The 19,392-nt window shown below is 35.5% G+C and overlaps 1 protein-coding gene across 1 annotated transcript in view; it reads left to right on the plus strand.

The window, feature by feature from the left end:
• The window catches only part of snd1 (staphylococcal nuclease and tudor domain containing 1), a 182,500-nt gene that overhangs the window by 59,816 nt on the left and 103,292 nt on the right, over window positions 1-19,392 (plus strand). The window contains exon 16 of the mRNA XM_039668310.2: window positions 16,128-16,237. Coding sequence (XP_039524244.2) covers window positions 16,128-16,237 — 110 coding nt within the window. The remainder of the gene's footprint in view (window positions 1-16,127; window positions 16,238-19,392) is intronic.

Genomic DNA, 19,392 nt, shown 5'->3' on the forward strand with positions numbered 1-19,392 from the left:
TCTGTGACATTTGACCTTTAATCAGGACTCTGCATGTAGCCAATTGCCTCTCTTGCTGGCACATTTGCAGGTGTATTGCCAAATCCTTCACCCTTTGACATTTTTATATAGACGTTTGTGATTTAGGGTATATGTTATTGGTAACATTTAACTTTTTTTTCAAAATATTGTTCATTTCGGCATTTATGCTACTACTGTTCAAGTTTGGGGTCTGCAAGATTTCCATATTTTTGTAAGAGGTTTTATGCTCACCAAGGGTGCATTTACTTGGTACGGTAAACTGAAATATTGAGAAATTGTAATTTAAAGGATTTTTAAATATGAAATTTATTTCTGAGATGGCAAATCTGAATTTTCAGCATCAATATGCCAGTCAAATCATTCTAAAATGCTGATTTGCTGCTCAAAAATGTATCAGTGTTGAAAACATTTACACTTTTTTTTTTGTGGAGACCATGATACATTGACTTTCAGGATTCTCTGATGAATAGAAAGTTCAAATATAATATTCTAAAATGATTGTTTTGTAACATTATAAATATCTTTAGTCTATCTTCTGATCAATTGAATGTTTCTTTGCTTAAGTATCCTGCTGACCCCAAACTTTGGGGTGCACTAAAAAGAGAGTTCTCCCAAAAAATAAAATTATCCCATGATTTACTCATCCTCAAGCCATATTAGGTGTATATGACTACTTCTTTCAGACACACACAATCAGTTATATTAAAATGCCATTGCTCTTCCAAGCCTTATAATGGTCGTGAATGGTGGTCCTCATTTTGAAGTCCAAAAAAGTGCATCAATCTTTCATAAAAGTAATTTATATGACACCAGGTATGGATTTACGGTTAATAAAGGCCTTCTGAAACTAGTCATACACACCTAGGATGGCTGGAGGGTGGTAAATCATGGGGTAATTTTCATTTTTGGGTGGTCTATCCCTTTAATACATATTTTAAAATCAAAATCTGTACTTATAATGCAAAGTAGAGTATACAATTTACTAACTAACATTTATAAAGTTTAATACATGGTCTCAAATGTACATCTAATATCTAGTTCATGTAATGAACTAATGTTAATGGAGGGCATCCTATTGTGTAGTTTTAGTATTATCCAACACTTAAAGCTTACTTAATTACTTGTAGCTTTGCAGGTTAACCGGTTAGCTTAGCTTATCCAGTTATCTTAATCCACTAAGAGACCATTTGACTAAATCACTGACTGTTTGTGGCTTCATTTTTAATTTAATTCAAATGAATTCAATTTAAAGTAAGCAGTCAAGGCTGCCTAGATGATGATTTTCACACTGTTTTTAGGAGACGTTTTTCCAGATATTCCAGCATTATGCACTTAATTTTATTTTATACATCCATGTCAAAAAGCTGCATTTTAGGATCTCTAATTGGATGCCATAAAAATAACCAAGCTTATTTGGACAAATCGAATCTTTTCTGGATCAATGGAGGGTGGGATTTTGACCATTTGCCGGAACTGCACGCAACATGGGAACATCGCAAGGTTCTGTATATGGGCTGCACAAACATTCAAGCTTCATTAGACTACATAAAGAGACTGTCACTCTCTTGTGGTCGCTCAATTTCTTCAAGACTGACATTAGTGTCCTCACAACCCCGACCTCAACTTTCCTCCGTATCACTCGGAACAAGCTGTTGACTGATTTGTGTTATTTCTGAGGAGTTTATTTCGGTCCTCTCACCATCAGGTCTAATTACTCATCCTGAAAACAGAGAATAGAGCCGCCCATCTATTTCTGCATCCCTCCATCCTTCCATCTATTTGTCTCTGCTTTCCCCAATGGAGAATAGACCTCCTCCACCCCCACCGTGCTTAATTGTGCATATCGTCATTGGAGATATTTCAATTAATTTGGTCATTTGTTCCTGAGTGTGTCTTTTGTCTTTTCCTTCCTCCATTTTTTTCCCTTTTGCAATTATCTTTCCTATGAGGGATTTCGGACAAAGAAAAAAAAAAGAATTTTTTTTTTTTCCCTCAATTTAAAAAAATAATAATAATCTGTTTTTCAGATGCATTTGCTCATGTTTGACTCGGCTCTTTTTCTTGGTTTTATGTGATTTGATCATGTAGGCTGGGATGTTTCGTGAAGCAGTTTGTTTTGAGCGTTTAAGAGTAAAGTTCAGCTGATGGTTTGAGTTGAAAATTCTCAATGTTGCAGTCGCAGGTATTTTGGGATCTGGGGCCGTATTCACAAAGAATTTTATCTTACCACTTGGAGTACTCCTAAATCGCACTAAAATATTTTAGTTTTCTCTTAATTTATTCACAACGGCTTTAAGACCTACTCTTAGTTAGGAAAAATGACAACTAAGACTGAGTCTTCTAAAAACTAAGAGTGAGTCTTCGTTGCTACTCTTAGAAGAAAAAGGTCCTATATAGAACCTTAAAAGGTTCTATCAGTGCTATGTATTTGGAACCCCTAAAAGGTTTTATACAGAACCCTTTTTTAATAAAAAACCCTAAATAATAAGAACCACGCCCTTAGGGTTCTTTGTAACCAGGAAAAAGGTTCTATATGGAACCTTTTTGGTTCATTCATTGTCATTTGTTTTTTCCTTTCCGGATTAAATATCATCATTGACAAACAGCAATCCTAAAATTTATTTATGAATGCATGTGAATGACAAAATTCAAGATATGGGGGTTAGAAAATGTATATATTTATATAATGTTATGTAGTTAATATCACACGAAGAGTGCCATTTCAGTTTTTCTCCTCCAAAAATATTAAGATATTAAGTTACTACAACAGTTTAATAAACAATAGTTTAATTACAACTACAAAATGTTGCAGCATAATGTAATATATGAATGAATAATAGCCTATAAAGAATCTTTGTGCCAAAAGGGTTCTTTCTTGTCATTATAGAACCTTTTTTAGCATACAAGGTACTTTGGAGTTGAGTAAAGAACCATATGCTTCATATATAGAACCCCAATGAACTCTTTTTCTAAGAGTGTATGGATGAAGTCAATTCTCATGGACGAGCTTCCTCGCAATGATCGCAGTGTTTGGTTGTTAGATGACAGGGCCATCATGCGGAACATAACACAGACGCAACAAATCATGGAATTACGACTAAATCTAAATATGTCTGTGTCCTACACAAAATAAGAATAGTAATGCCATCAAAATGAACATTTTGAACAAGTTGATTGTACTTAAAATTTAAGGCATCAACTTCTTTTTAGCATTCTGTGATAAATTGCATTACTAAAATAAACTATTCTAAAATTTTTGTATTTTATTCAAACTACTTGGATTGTTAATTGCATCAAGCATTTTATGTATCCTAAAAATAAACAATTACAAACTTGATACATGATTGAAAATGGCACACACAAATATTGATAGGTAATATTTACATTTTTACTTGGATTTCTTAGACATTTAAATACATTTTACAAGCTCTTTTAATAGGGACAGCATTTGGTGGTCAAAAGGTTGTGTGGGAAACAATGCCAGATGTTATTATTATCTTTGGCTGCTCAGGGACAAATTTGACCAAGAATCGAAAAATGTGATGACGGCAATGCTTCAAAAACCCTCTTATTCAGATCTCATTGAAAAGTATACATTTTTAAAGCAATCTCTGGGATTTAAAAATCGTTCAGAGTTAAGCAACTTGAGCGGCCATGAGTAAAGTTTGGGGAATCTTGGGTTTAGTACTAATTTATAATTGTCTTTATTTAAAAACAGTAGAAGGCAATTCAATTGCATGTTCTCATTTAGATGTATAATTAAACAAGTGTGCACAAAGGAATACCTTTCCCATCACATCTCTTCATTAGATCATGTGAGTGTGTCCTGTCCACACAGACAGTTAGATTCTTCACAAGATTGTTGCATGAATGAGCTCAGTACTAAATTAGACCACAGATCGTAGCCGTCCAATCAACAGGACCCTCTGCCTTCAGTGGTTGAAAGGCCAGACAATGCCAAAGCCCCCGATGAAAGGAGGAAAGAGAGACAGGATAGCTTCCTGTCACTCAACCCTCCATTACAGCACACAGTTCCCTATTAGTGTTGCTATGGCAAAAGCCTCTCCACCCACAGGCGCGCCAGCAAAGGTTACCGCATTAAAAGGGCAGAAATGCTTCATTGCTTGCTCTATTTTTTTTTCCCAATCTCTTTCCTATTTAAATGCATCTTTTCCAGCGATATCATCGTGGTTCACGGTGTTGTTGGACTGCAGATGTGGTGCTACAGCTTCATGTGACTGAATTAGTGCTATATAAATATCAGATATTTCTTTGTTAACCTTTAATCTAGAAGTGTAATGTTATTGTACTATAAGAAAGCAGTGTAACTCAAATACTTAGAAAGATTCATTGAAAGTGGGCTACAAATAAGTTTTCTAAAAATGAAATACCAAAAGGGTTGATGAACAATGAGCTCAAGTCAAAAACGGAATTGGGACTAAATGGTGTCAAACCCATTGCAATACATCTCTGGCTTGAATAAAGAAGCCTTCCACTTCAGTCTAGCCCTCCTCTTAACCTTCTCTAAAGGGAGGCTTTTTAAAAATAATCGGTATTTTAAAACTCCCTTGGCTGCAGCTTGTGTTCTTATTGACTAAAGAGCTTTGTTTGGATTTTGGTCTGGATGTTGTTGAATTTAAAGTGACTCAAAAAGCTTCTGGACTCTTTATTCACAAATACAAATAATGCATTTTGTTGCATTAGAAAGCCATTATCAAACCAGATTGCATCCATGACCAAATGATGCTAAAGCTTTAGTTTTTTCTATAAGCACAACTGGTCTCTATTTTTAGTGTCAGGGTTATGATTTTAAATTTATTTAGTTTTTGTTTCTATTTTATTCTCTTTTTAGTTGGTTAGTCAACTTGGTTTTTAATTTAGTCTCATTTTATTGCTTTAGGGCTACCAAAGTTAATGGTATAATTATAAAATATTTAACATTCAATGTCTCAGTATAATAACCTAGTGTTTTCTAGTGATTTAATGATTATAGAAGTTTTTATTTATTTATTTTTTTTACATATCTTAAACCATCATTTTATTAAAAAAATGTTTTTGAGCTAAGAAAATGTATAGTTTGTTTTGATTTGTATTAACAATACTATGGGTGGATTGAAGATGGAATTCAAATACAAATAAGATTTATATTTCAAACAAATTCTGTTCTTTTAATCTTTCTCAAAAAAAAAAAAAAAAAATAAGCAGGATGAATTTTCTGATAAGACCTCAAATCAGCCTATTAGAATTATAGAATGATTTCTGAAGGATCATGTGACACCGATGACTAAAGTAATGATGGTTAAAATTCAGCTTTGGATCACAGGAACAAACTTAAAATTTATTACAATTTTCACTGTATTTTTGGAACATTTTAGTTGAAATTCATGCATTAATTTTGGCTTCAAGTGTTCAAATACTTTTTGGGACTTTGCATTGTGACTCTGCTGTTTTCGAAGTGTCTCATCTCTGTGTCCTGACTCCAGAGGTGCGCTCCCTCCTCTGTTTGCCCTCCTGAGCTCCGATCAGAAAGAAAGTTCACTTGTTTGATTTTAGAACAGACTGCACAACAGTGTCCTTCCTTCCTGCCTATAAAGAGCAAGAGAAAGTGTGAAAGAGGGAAGACGGCTGTCTTCACATGAAAAAGAAAGAGGGAGGAGAGGTTTGAAGGAGACATCAAAGGGGTGTGTTTCGACAGAGGTGTATGTGAGATGGGGCATCGGCAGGAGGGCTCTTCCCTCTTCAGGGCGTCTCTGGTCCTGATGCAACTTTGATGAGCTGCTCAAAGCTCAGGTTCTCTGGAGCAGGCCAATCCACGGTCGTGTGTGTGTACTTGCAAGTTGGAGACATGGTGTTTTATGCTTTAATTATGAGAAATCGGTCTCATTTTAAACACCATATATCCTGAACTTATTGTTGCTCTTTCATGGTATTCAAGTAGTCTGGAAGGCAACCCTTTTATTAGAATCAGAAAGAGCTTTATTGCCAAGTGTGCTTGCCCGATCAACAAATTTAACTTGGGTATTGAAGCTTCCAGTCTATATGTACATATAAGACAAAAAATATATTTGAAAAAGTATAGAGACGGATAGGTCTGAATATAAACATTTGCAGGCAATGGACATATTAACAGTATTGTAAATGGCATGAATAAATAGGACTAAATGAATTTGCAAGGATAAAAAGTGGGGAATTGCACTTGTACTTTAACAATTGAAGAGAGGAACAGCCTGTTGGAACTGTTGTGCCTTTCACACTTGTGTGGAAACACAGGCGCCATCTTGTATTTTCAGTTCCATTTCTTGTTTATTGTTATCAAATGCATCAGCACTGCATTTTCTGGGGTTCCTTTGTCTTTGGCACCAAAGCTCCTACTTTTATGGTCTGGCCTTGGTTGGCCTCATTGCTGCATCTTTTCAGAAATGGAGAGCTCTGTGGTTGTGTTCTGCTAATTCCTCAAGCAGAGGTAGAACATATGAAAGGAGCTTTTAGAGAAGAGATGATAGCCTATTTAGTTGTTTGATGAATTTAGTTTTCTTTCATGCACTGATATATTTTCTGTCCAGACAGTTGGGGTGGGACATATCGAAGATTTTTTCTTCCTTTTTTATTGCTATTATTATTATTATTTGCATTTGTTTTTAGTTCAGATTATTGGGAGACATTTCTCATGCCAAAGCAAATGCCTGTGATTGCAAGGATTTAGTTTTTCAGTACCAAAATTTGCATTGGTACCTTAATGTATTTATATATAATTGATGCTAAATTGGTGCATCAACTATAAACGGAATTATACGAATATTCAATGTAAAAAAAGTGCATTTTGTCCTCCAACTGAGGCTTAGAATATTTATTTGCATTTGTACACTCCCTTTCAAGTGTGAGGTTTGTTAGATGAATATTATTTTTTCCAAATAAAAAATACGGTCCCACTTTATATTAAGTGGCTTTAAGTACCATGTACTTACATTGAAATTAATAATTTGATACAATGGACTTATTGTGTACATACATATTTTTACATTGTACTTATATTTAAAAAATACCAGCATGTAATTACAGCCGTAATTAATTTATGTAATTACATCTGTAATTACACAGCTGACCCATCCCTTACACTTAAACCTACCCTTAAACCTACCCATACCACCACACCTGTCCCTAACCTTACCTGTATCCCACCTCAATAGCACCAAAAGTGATTTACAATACAACATGAGCACAATAAGTACATTGTACTTATTTTTAAATGTAAGTACGTAGTACTTAAAGCCACTTAATATAAAGTGGGACCAAAAATACTTCTAAAAAATAGATCAAAAGTGACATTTTTAATCTTTCAAAAGATTCCCACTTCATATACATGCTCTTTGAACGTTCGATTTATCGGATAATCCTAAAAACGATCACAATTTACTTGATTTACTTGATCCAAAATGATAATAAGAATAGTTTGAGTACAACATTAACATTTTAGAATGATTTCTTAAGGATTGTGTGACACTGTAGACTAGAGTAGTGATGCTGAAGTAAATTACATTTTAAAATGTATTATAATAGAAATCAGTTATTTTAACTTGGTATAAGCATGCGACTTTTTAAAAACATTTAAAAAAATGACCAATCCCGAACTTTTGCATGGTAATGTACATTTTTAATTGATGTGTCAATTGAACTCAAAACTGCTTTAAATATTTTCATGGTCTGGGAGACTGCATAATCCTTCTCCCTCTTTCTCTCATGTGGGTGAGCATAGTGAGAAACTGGTTTCTGAGCTCGAAACTGTGCTTGGTTATATAAGTCCATACATTTTTATTAGAAGAGAAAGGATCTCACTCTCTGCGCTCTCTCATACACACACAGTTCTCGGATGCAGATCATTTTCACTCAAAGCTCTAGTGCTGTCACAATTTTTTGGCTGCGATGATCACGAATGGATTGACGTTAATGTCATGAAGAGTGACCCTGTCGTGAAGGAGCCGCAGTGATGCAGGGCATTACTCTGTACATCACATAACAGAGGGTATAGCTACGCTAAGAGCGTGTCATCTGTTTTCAGGCGAGAGAGTGTCTTGTCTGAGTGCTGCACTTTGTTGGTGATTCTCTTGAGGAAAAGTAGTGCGATGTTTTTTTGTATTACTAACATGTGCTGTTCTTTATGTGGTGGTGCAGTTGAAGGCCTCAGTGCTTTTACAGTGCTGCATTTTCTAGGTTTATTTTGTCTTTCGTGCAAAAGCTCCGGCTTTTACAGTCTGGTCTTGGCTGGCTTCAATCATGTATCCATCTTAGATGGAGAACACTCCAACATTTCCTTAATTTTTAATTTTTTTAACAAAAACTGGAGTAGCCTATATGCCAGAAGAAAATGAATTTTCTTTTTGAAATGAACACTTTTTTAGTTAGATATTGGATGTGAAAATAAGGAAATGGTTCATCTATAACACTGTACTTTAAATGTATATGAATTTACAACACAAGGAGCTATTTATATAGTCCTATTTTATAGCGATTACTGTTCAAAAATGTTCTATGCAAAATGTTCTACTAAAGAAAAGAGAGAAAATAAATATTTTTGTGTGCTGTAAAGTGGTTAGAAAACATGAAATCGGAATCGGATAAAATCGGTATCGTTAGGTCAAACTCGGAAAAATCAGGAATCAGCCTAGAAAATTGTAATCGTTGCATCTCTAATATCTCTAACACATACATATACACACATACATATACACACGGACATACATGCAAATATATGAAGATTTCAGATGCAAAAGCCTCTAAATGCCATTTGAAATTTTCTTCTAAAATGACCATTTTTATCAAGCTTGTATATTTAAGTTCAGTAATTTCACTTAAATGACAATTAATAGGTAATCTTCATTGCCATTTAAGTGAAACTTAAATGAACTTAAATATACAAGCTTGATAAAAATTATCATTTTAGAAGAAAATTTCAAATGGCATTTAGAGGCTTTTGCATCTGAACTCTTCATATGCTAATTGGAATATTTTTTTATTTTTTGTTTTTCTATACTAATTGCTATTTAGATTTTATATTCTTGTCTAAATTATTTCATTGGTTAGAAATTATCTACTGTGGTCTCTAAACTGATGACAAAAATGCTTATCCAATAACCATGTGGGAACTCTTGATGAAAGTTTATTAATTGTTGTTTTGTCTTTTTGTTTTAACCCCTTTCTTCTTTTTTTTTTAGTCCAATTTTTGGACTGAATCCCAAATTTGTGCGCGTTGGTGGTGGTTTATGCTGGTGTACAGCTGCTGCATCGGTCTGAACTCTCTTCCAGCTCTGTTTGAAGAACATTTGGCATATTATGCCAAAGTTCCATGTATTTTTTAGTGCAAAAACTTTTTTTAAAGGAGAGAAAAGTCATGAGTGTTCTTTTATGGCTTATTCACATTTCAAAATTATTTCAGAGAATTTTTACTATTAATGATATTCAATAAAATAAATAATGTCCGTAACACTTTACAATAAGATTCATTAGTTAAGTACATTAGTCAGCATGAGCTAATAGTGAACTGCACTTATACAGCATTCATCTTTGTTCATGTCGTGATGTCATCGAGAAGGCGAAACTAGTAGCGAGTGACTTCCGGAAACAAACGAAAACAATGGATGAAGCGGTGAGTGTTGAATTGGCTGTTCTGTGTTCAGTAAAAAAGTAAAAAAAAGAAAGAAAACACCCGACAATGGACACGTTTCTGGATTGCTTGAAGAAGACAGTATGGGCTGTCAATGAGGTAAAATATATATTTTTACTTTTAGCACCATCGTCTCGCTTTCGTTTCGCCATTTTTGAAAGTTGTGTACGGAAAAGCTTGTACCCCTATTGGTCAACCTCATACATGTGACGGAACCCGTCGTGGACGACTGTTAAAAAAAATAAACATGCTAGTCTTTTTGTCGTGATGCCGTGAAGCATCGCAGACGCGACGTAGGTTGTCGCCCACTATGACACACTATACGAGATGATACGATCGAATCTTGCGTCCCGACGCCCGTTGTCGTTTACGAATCCCCACGACACCCTACGTCAAATGGATCGTGACAAAGTCGGGCTAAAATCGTGTAATCTGAACCAGGCATAACTTTATCATTATTAATATAAACAACTAACATGGCTGGTAGTACTCTCTATCAAGCTAGCATATCGGTTAAGTTTAAAATATATTGAGTTTGATTCGGTAACAAGCTAGTAACATAAAAACTAAAAACAGGTTGCATTGATGCACGTTGTCCCGTTACCATCAGTTACACTGTGATGAAGGTGAATGTCGTGTAAGATTCATAACATATACGGTGTTTTAGATGTAAGAGCTTCCACGAAAGCACTGTTGGCGCGCATGTGGGCTGCTCTTATGCAGCAGTGCTGGTCGCCATGGTAGCGAGGGAGAGTGACAGTCGCCCAGCCAATCATTTCTTTCGTCCCGGTTGGAAATAATGAGAGGACTACAGGCACTCGATTTGTATACTTTCTTTTTCAGAGTACTTGCATTTTAATTATGTATTGGTATACATAGACACTTTAAACAAATTTGGGGAAAAGTTTTTATAAAATTTCTACCTACCCTGCCTTTATTCTTAGGTAATCCACTTCTTAACATTAGCTAATGCACTGTGAACTAACATAAACATGCAATGAAAAGCTGTATTTTTATTAACTAACATTAACAATGATTAACATATGTAACATGTATTGCTCATGGTAAGTTCATGTTAGTTGATACCTTTGTAAAGTGTTACCTCAATTTCTTATTTTTTAACACGCACACACACTCTCTCTTTCTCTGAAATTCAAAGCCTGCAGCAACCAATAACACAATATTTATGGTCATGTCTTAAGAAATTGGCATTCCAGATAGACAAAAGTAACATAAGCCATAGCAGCAATAAATAAAATGAATGCCATTCTCAGTGTAAATCACTACAGTGCAGAAAACCCCTGCAGGTAAAATCTCCTCTGCAGACACACACAGACAGCTGCCTACTACTGTCAGGCCTTTATTACGACTTCACTTGAAGTTATTAGACACGGTGTTCCTGTCTTTAGCCGTCCTCTTTAAATCTCTTCTTGTCCTCTCTTCATCTTCCATCACTCCCTCCACGGGAGCAGCCAGCAGTGTCTTCTGTAACAGAATGTTCTGGATGTTCTGCTCGCTGTGCACGTGAGACTGATACAGGGAGCAAGTTATGATGTAATCTGATGTTTTACTGTATATTAGATCAGGAGGAATTGTCAAAAAATATCACCTTGACAAAACACTCATAACCTAGGGAGTGTATTTGAGAGAGCCTGAAAAAAGAGTTTCATCTCAAAAGTCATTGTCTCTTCCTGCATAAAACATGGAGCTGTCAGAATCATGTCTTGGATGCAGAAACGCTGCAGCCATGTGTCATTTGCAGCTGTTATTTTAGAGATATACTGCTGCTATTGGGGTTTCTGTGTGTGTGATTGGCGATAGGCTGTGTTTAGCTTATCGCCTTTCAGAAAATCTTATTAAACCTCTCCATCGTTGGGCAAGAGAGTGACAGCGATTTGTGCATGGTTTTCTACAGCTTCTGAATGGATTCAATATAGAAGTTAAACCGGATAGCTGAGTTACAGCAAAATAATTACCATTCACTTCTCACTTTCTTAGAAACCGAAGCTTTGAGTGGACTAACACATGCTTGCAATGGTGGTATATTGACCCCAATTACAATGAAATGTCATGAATTCTCAGAACCAGCAACATCTGGGATGCTTTTGGACCTTCCACTCTTCTAAGTTAAATATAAATATGAAAAAAATTAAATTAATAATGGAGCAATGGTGTTTGGCTTATCCCATGGCATTTAGAAATCCCTAAAAAATATCACCTTTTCCACCAAAATATTATCAACTCTGTTAATATATTCTGTGTATAAAAAAATAGCACATCTGTTTTTAACTTTGAGAATAATAAACCAAATTGACATTTTAGAATGATTCATTTTAGTAGGATCATGTGACGCTAAAGAGTGGAGTAATGGCCCCAGAAAATTTTGGTTTGCCATCACAGTAATAAATTACATTTTAACCTTCAAATGGTCTTTGTTTCCTGTTAGGCTTTGGGGTCTATATGACTCCAACAATTGATTTGAGTAATTGTACAAAAAATATACATTTGTAATCATACAAATAATATATCTTTTTTTTTTGTTTACTTCTCATCTATTCGTTAGTGCTGTGTTTTTGGAGATATAAAGTACTTTTGTATCCATATACCACACAATTCCTCAACTACATCATTAGCTTGCATATGAAATATTATTTTTTTGTGATGCATTGCATTTATGCTCTAGTACTAGGCCTTCATTTCTGTGTAAAAATGTGCAGATTTATGCAGGTTTTTTTTTTTTTTTTGACACATGAAGAAAATATATTTAGTTTTTTCACATTTCCCATTCATTTCAATGTGGGGTCATATTGACCCTGACGACCAGAAGTGTAATTTTTTTTTTTTTTTTTTTTTTTACATACCTTCATAACAACTGAAGACCATCAAGACCATTTTTTGTGTGTGTATAAATAGATAATGTATGAAAAGTCACAAAATCTTATTCCACTTTTTTTAATAAGTGAAAGTCGATTGGGGTCGTATAGACCCCATGACCCGATTGAGGGTTAAAAATACAAGTTTAAAAACAAGTTATTTTAAATTGTAATAATATTTCACTATACTTTGGATCAAGTAAATGCAACCACATAACAGTCTATATTTACATTAATAGACAGGTTTCTCTGCACTTCCAATGCAGACTGATATTCTTTCTAAAAAATATTAGTCTGGTACTGGAGCAGCGTTACTTTTGACAGCTACTAGTAACTTGGATAAAACCTCTCGTTTCCGTTCCTGTATTCCTTGTCTCCTGTGAAGAACAGTGATATTGAGCACCAGAAAGGAGAGAGCGTGTTAGTTCTCTGCAGGAGCTCTGCTGCAGTCTCCTTTACAGAAGTCACTGGATATTTTGGTAGCTGCAATTGTGACTGAGGAATACCGAGGTGTTTTCTGATCATCTGCTTGTCAATATATCTCAGCAGAAACAAACACACTCTGATCTGCATTGAATGTCCCATCCAAGGGCTATAGGAGTAAAAATGCTCCATTTCTTTGAGTTGAGCATCTAAATAACTTTGTTATAGAGTCTATTAGCAATATACAGCATTTTATGTAAACGATCACAGGCAGTCTAATACGTGTAATACTGATTCTGGAACAGGTTTACGCACAGCCACTCAAATAAAAACAATGTTTTCTTTGTGCGTGATGTCAATGCAGTTTTCTGGTCAAAGTAAATATTTGTATTGTCTATAATACGGACCAATCAAAAAGCCATCTGAACGGTGTCTTGAAGCTGACATCTGTGTGCGCCACGTGACATCTCTGAATCAGCAACGCTAACAATTGTATGATGGTTCTGATGTTATTGAGGAAGTCAGGGTTGAACAGGTTGATCATCTGTGTTTTTTTCGGCGCCTGTATTGAAGCCCCGTGCCCTGCAGTGCAACGTCATTTTTCAAGGCCACGCAAGGAGGCGTTGACTGTTAGAAGTCATAACGTCTGTTCAAGAGAAAATCGCTTGCACACAGATCCTTTCATTGAGAGCTGCTAGGAAACAAGGAAAAAAGCAGTTTGAGACATTTTTATCATAACCTTGTAACTTTTTATGAATGGGATTTCAAATATTTCTCTTTCCAAGGCTCCCTTTTGATTGCACGTCTCATTTTAGTAGTTGATATAGCAGCCGTTCTGTAGATGATGTTTATTTGCAGAACTTTGTATAACTAATTTAACTTATTCCTTTAACAGAGAGGTCAATGCTTGGTAGGCCTGTGTTATTAAATTATGCCATTTGATTAAGAGCTTGTCAAGGTGTAATTATAATTCTTTTAACTCCAACGTTCTGCTCACTTGAGATTGAGTCGGAGATGGGTTCGTTCTAAATAGGTTTTTCAGCCTAGTTTCTCATGCATGTGCTCTTCAACCAGTTCACAAACGTCCAGCTCTGAAAACACTCCTGTTATTGTCAGAAATCGTGTTCTGCCTTCGAGTAGATCGGACGCCTGGAGCAATTTAAATGCTAATTTTGGGTCCATTTACTGACAATTACCAGATAATTGAGTTGTTTCTGTGTGTTTTTTCCCTCCCTTTCCTTTCTCAGAGCTGGATAATGCCGAATGACTGCTTATTGTATTTGTGTGTTTAGTTATTTTGGGGAATGTGGGAGGATTTCTATTATGATACGATAACAAGCCTTTTGTACTACAGGGCGTTTTGCAACCTTTTTTTCCTTTTGCAACTAAATTTTGTTAGAACTCTCACTTGTGCAACTGCCAATTTGCCTATCTGATAAGTTCTGCATTTGTGTTGTGTATGAGACGCATTAAATGACAAACGTGGCAAAAGAGAAACGAAAAACAGCGCTACTCTATGAGGCGCCACATAGGATTTAAATCAGTACATACATGCATAACACACGTCCATATACACCTATAAATGACTCGCATATACTATTGGATGTTCAAAATGCATATATGAAATACACATTAATACTAAAGTAATATGTATTGGAATGGATTTCATATTAGTGTTCACATGTATTTCATATATGGATTTTGAACATCCAATGGTATACATGTATATGCACGTGTGTTATGTATGCATTGATTTAAATCATACGTGGCGCCTCATGCTACTCGGTTGAACCATTTATCAGCTTGGCCCAAACGTGCAAATGTTAACTGATTGGTCTCGATCATGTGACCACTAAACAGCACTGTCGTATCCAGTGAGTGTTTGAGTTTTGTGCAGTTCTCTGATACAAACCAGTAATTTCTCTGTGATTTAAACTAGGATAATGCTGATGAATTTGTGCTGACATTCTCAGCAACACTGATGCGGAAAACAGGAGAAACAATAAGCCGCTATGATCCTGTTAAAGTCTTTTCAGTTCCCAAATCACCTGCATTTCCCATGGTTTTAGTGTAGTAACATTAACTGGAATCATGTTATTGTGGCAGAAATGCGGGATATTCATTATTTATTATTTTAATGAAGACATTAACGGTGTTTGTTTAATATATTAAACATAATTAGTAACCTTTATTATTTTTTTGTTGTAAATTTGTATTTGTATTAAATGCGTTTAGACTAAAACCATTATAAAATACCATAGTTCGATTTTACTAATGTAGTGAGAGGTGCTGTTGCGTTCATTTACCTGTGGTTTATGATCTACATTAAGCTTGTGGTATATGTTCTGCGTGCGAGAGTCCGCTAGGGTCCAAGTGACGTAAAAATCGTCATCGGAGGGTGTGCGCAGAGGCTCCTTGTGGACGTCCACTTTTGCTGTCACGCTTTTGTCAAGCGCTGGAAAAAAATGGACGTCCAATTTGAAGAGAGGCTGTGTGTGTGTGTAGAATGAAGAAGTCCGTCGCTATCCACACCTCTTCAATCCGTCGTTAAAAGATCACAAAGACAGCCAGATGTGTAATAATTCCTGGAGGTAAATTGGCCAGAGTTTAGGCAAAGAAGAAAGTCTATGTCGGCAAAAGTGGAAATATCAGAGACTGTTTTGTTTAGACAAATGAATGGAAATTTTATAGAGAGACCGAGTGTGTCTGAGCATTAGTACATTGGTCCATAGTATATAATTACTATATAAGAAACATGGAAGTTCGATAAATGGACAACAATATCTTATTGTTTTTGTCCAAGCGGGTCTACTGCCATGTCCCCAGCACACAATTATAATGATGTACTCGTAATAATTTTATGCAGCCTTTATGACAGAATTGCGCTCCATGTTGTATCTTCCTTTTTTTAAATGATTTCCATTATATTTCTAGCAATTCAAAACCATCATGGTGAACAGTGTCTCAGCTGGAAGAAATAATAACTTTTATTATCTGCTTTAATATATCAGCCTTATTTTCTTATTGGGGTAGTTATGGAAATAGTTTTGTTTGTTGCACAAATGATCAATTAAAGCCAGTATTTTCAACTGATTCTTTACTAACACTCTGCAAAGAGACAACCCACCCTCACTCTGTGTTTTTGTGTGCAGGTATTGAGTGTCCCCGAGGGTCTCGAAACATGCCAGGTGGGATGCAGGTGGCAGAACCGTACAGTGATGAAGCCATGCTGTTCACCAAAGAGCTGGTTCTTCAGAGAGAGGTAAGGCCTCCTGTCATTTACAGTCTGTTTCTGTCGCTTTGGTCTTCACAAGCTGTTTCTAGACTTCACATTTCTATAGTTGGTTTGACAGTGCCTGTGATGTCTGGTCTCGTCGGTCACTTTGTGACGACTATCTGTCTATTCTTTTCTTGGCCTGTCTCCTTACTGCTGTCTTCACTTCACAACTTGCTGTTTTTGTGCTTTATTCAGAGATGCTGGCTATCCGTTTCAGTTACTTTATGAATAATGGTCACAGGAATTACATTTCCAGAAGCACAGATATGAGGGTTCAGACACTTAATGAGGAAAATCACTTGCCTGCACACTATTCTTACCTTTTCCTCAGGGTGCTTGACGCTGTGCGGGTGCTGTTTCCATTAATGTTGTGTGAATGAGGTTGGCGATGTAGTCAGGCCTAATGAGGAGCTTTTTTAAGAGCCTAACTTTTAACCTGCACTTTACAGAGAGACTGGACACAGGGAAAATTACAAAAGAGACAGGAAGTCTCATCTCAAAAAAGATGGACTCCCTCCTAATGAACTCTGTCACCCACAGTGAAACTAAGCCTTGGCTGTTATAGGAAATGAAAGTTCTTGAGGAAAAGAGTGGGCCATGATCCACTTAAAGTGTGATGTGTGTTGACGCATTGTGTGTGTCAGACCGCCAGTAGATTTATATTTTCTTGTTTTAAGATTACATGTTTCTGGGCTCATAGAAAAATAATGTTTTTTTTTTTTAGAAGGGTTAGAATTTAAATATAAATTAAATATAATGAATTAATGATGGTTTTTCTAGTTTCTAGTTTTGCTCAGCTTAGAAATATTTCATAAGCGAGAAAACTCTTTTGTTTGTTTTTTTCCATTTAGACAATCACCCTTAAATGACTAATTGCAGTTTAAATGGCTGCTGTACATTATTATTATTAAGAGAAAAGTTTTCATAAGAACATATATAATATAAATGTCCATGACTTCTGATTCTGGACACGTTTTAAAATTTCCCACTCAAATAACGATTTCTACAACGGAATCATTATAAAAGGTTTATGATATATTAAATGTAAGATTTGTTTGTATATATCCAAAAATGGGAAGGTCATGGAATATGCATTTCCTATAAGATTTTTTTAAGTTTCATAAATAGATTTTTTTGTTACACTAAATATAAGTCTTTCAAGTTATTTTTAGTTTATATGGGGAATACATTTTCTGTTTTTCTGAAATGTGATTAGATTAAAATAACTTTTTTTGCCAAATGCATTCTCTATATTTTTTATATAGATAAAATATATAGCATTATTTGGTTCACAAAAAAGTATGAATTATGCAACAACATGAAAGTATAAAATAGATTTTTTCATAAAGAGTCAAATTTAATCATTCTTGAAAAAAGAAAAAAAAGTTTGAATTCCTTAATGAATTGGTTGCCAAGTAATAAAAAAATCAACTTTTTATCCACATACCAAAATTGACTAATATGCGCAGTGCAAAAACACATTTTTTTTGTCCTGTTCGCCATAATGCATTTGTTTTTTTCCCGTGGAAGGCTGTTGTTTGTATTGCCCACTTTTTAGCTGTATCCCATAAGTTGTTCCTCTCAATCTGGGTCTAATCTCATGATCTGAAGCACGTAATTAAACTGGCATGAGAAGCTGCATGTTTCTTCCACACACACCTCCTTGCTTTTGAGGTTTCCACCAAGTGGAATTAAGACTGTAGGCTTAAGATTTCTTAAAGCACACACAGCAAGCTGCTACAGAAAGAGCGAACGCATCTGTGAATGTCTGTGCTTTGATAGTCAAATTAATAAATTGATTGATCAAATTTGTATGTATTAATCTTTAAAAGTCAGCAAATGAGCCAAACATAGTGTCCTGTTACCTGGCCTGTGAACCCAACATGACTTGACAGACTTTATAGGGCTAATAGTGGTATGACAATATATATATATATATATATATATATTGTGCAATGGTGTCAGTGTTACAGGGATACTCCACTTTTTTGGGTTACTGATATTCTTCTAAATATCAGAAAATCGGCTGAATGGATTCGAAAATTGGTAAAAGGCAACTCTGAGGGAGTTGTAAAATGAGCCTATTTCCAAAAAAAGTGGAGTATCCCTTTAACTGCTAGAAATTTTGCTGTACTCTTCATGCCCCAGAATATAGTTTTTAACTAAAGTGTTATGTAATGCGAAGTTGTTTTGTTGTGGATTCCAGGCATATTGATTTATGAATAATCTAATCTTTTGGTTTAGCATCCATCCAGTTCCTTTCTCTTTATGCCCACTACATATTTGAAAAGATTTTATTGTTATGGATAACTGTTTAACACATGATCAGTGATTGGGCACTGTAAAAAAAAAATACTAGGCCAATCAGAGGCTCAGGACTGTGTTCCCATGTGCTGAGTGCTTTAGTGTGTCATGCTGTGTGTAGGACACACACGTATGGATACACTTTGTCCGAAATTAGGTTGAACTTGATGAGAGATAATAGATCTTGTTTATCTTTCTCTCCCTCAGTCTCATTTCTTGCTTTAGCGGAGGAGGGCAGAGGCGATTGTGTGTGTGTATGTGTGTGCGTTCATGCAGTAAAGTGAGGGAAACGAACACCGTTGATGGCAGCACATGCAGAAACTCAAGCATGGCAGCTTGGAAAGAGAGAGAGAGAGAGATGCTCGGACACAGTCATGACTCATACTCGTGTGTGTGTGTGTGTGTGTGTGTGTGTGCGCGCCACCCCAGCTGCCTCTCACAGATAGTCCAAACTCAACAAATGACCTTTTTGTTCAAAATCTCTACGTCTAACACACACACACCCGTAGTGTCTGAGTATTTCTCTGTCTGTATTTTGTCTCGCACCTCCATATAGTTTTTGAGTTGGCTTACTATCTTTACCACTTATGTTTATGAATGCATGTTAGTGGTCGGCCCATATTTGGTGTTTTTAATTATCGACCGAGAAGTTTTTCTATTTGGTCGATGTATTGTAAACTGGACTTTTATTTTGACTGCACACAACTCTCCCATTCTCCATCTTTATTAGTCTACAATATCTATTATTATTTTAATTGTTAATAATTGAAAGTTTTAACTAACCAGATGAACTGAAATGGTTCACAAATTTGAAGGTTGCTTACTGAATCAATAAA

The sequence above is a fragment of the Pimephales promelas genome, chromosome 24 (assembly GCF_988280905.1).
Source record: "Pimephales promelas chromosome 24, fPimPro1.hap1.1, whole genome shotgun sequence".
Classification (NCBI taxonomy): domain Eukaryota; kingdom Metazoa; phylum Chordata; class Actinopteri; order Cypriniformes; family Leuciscidae; genus Pimephales; species Pimephales promelas.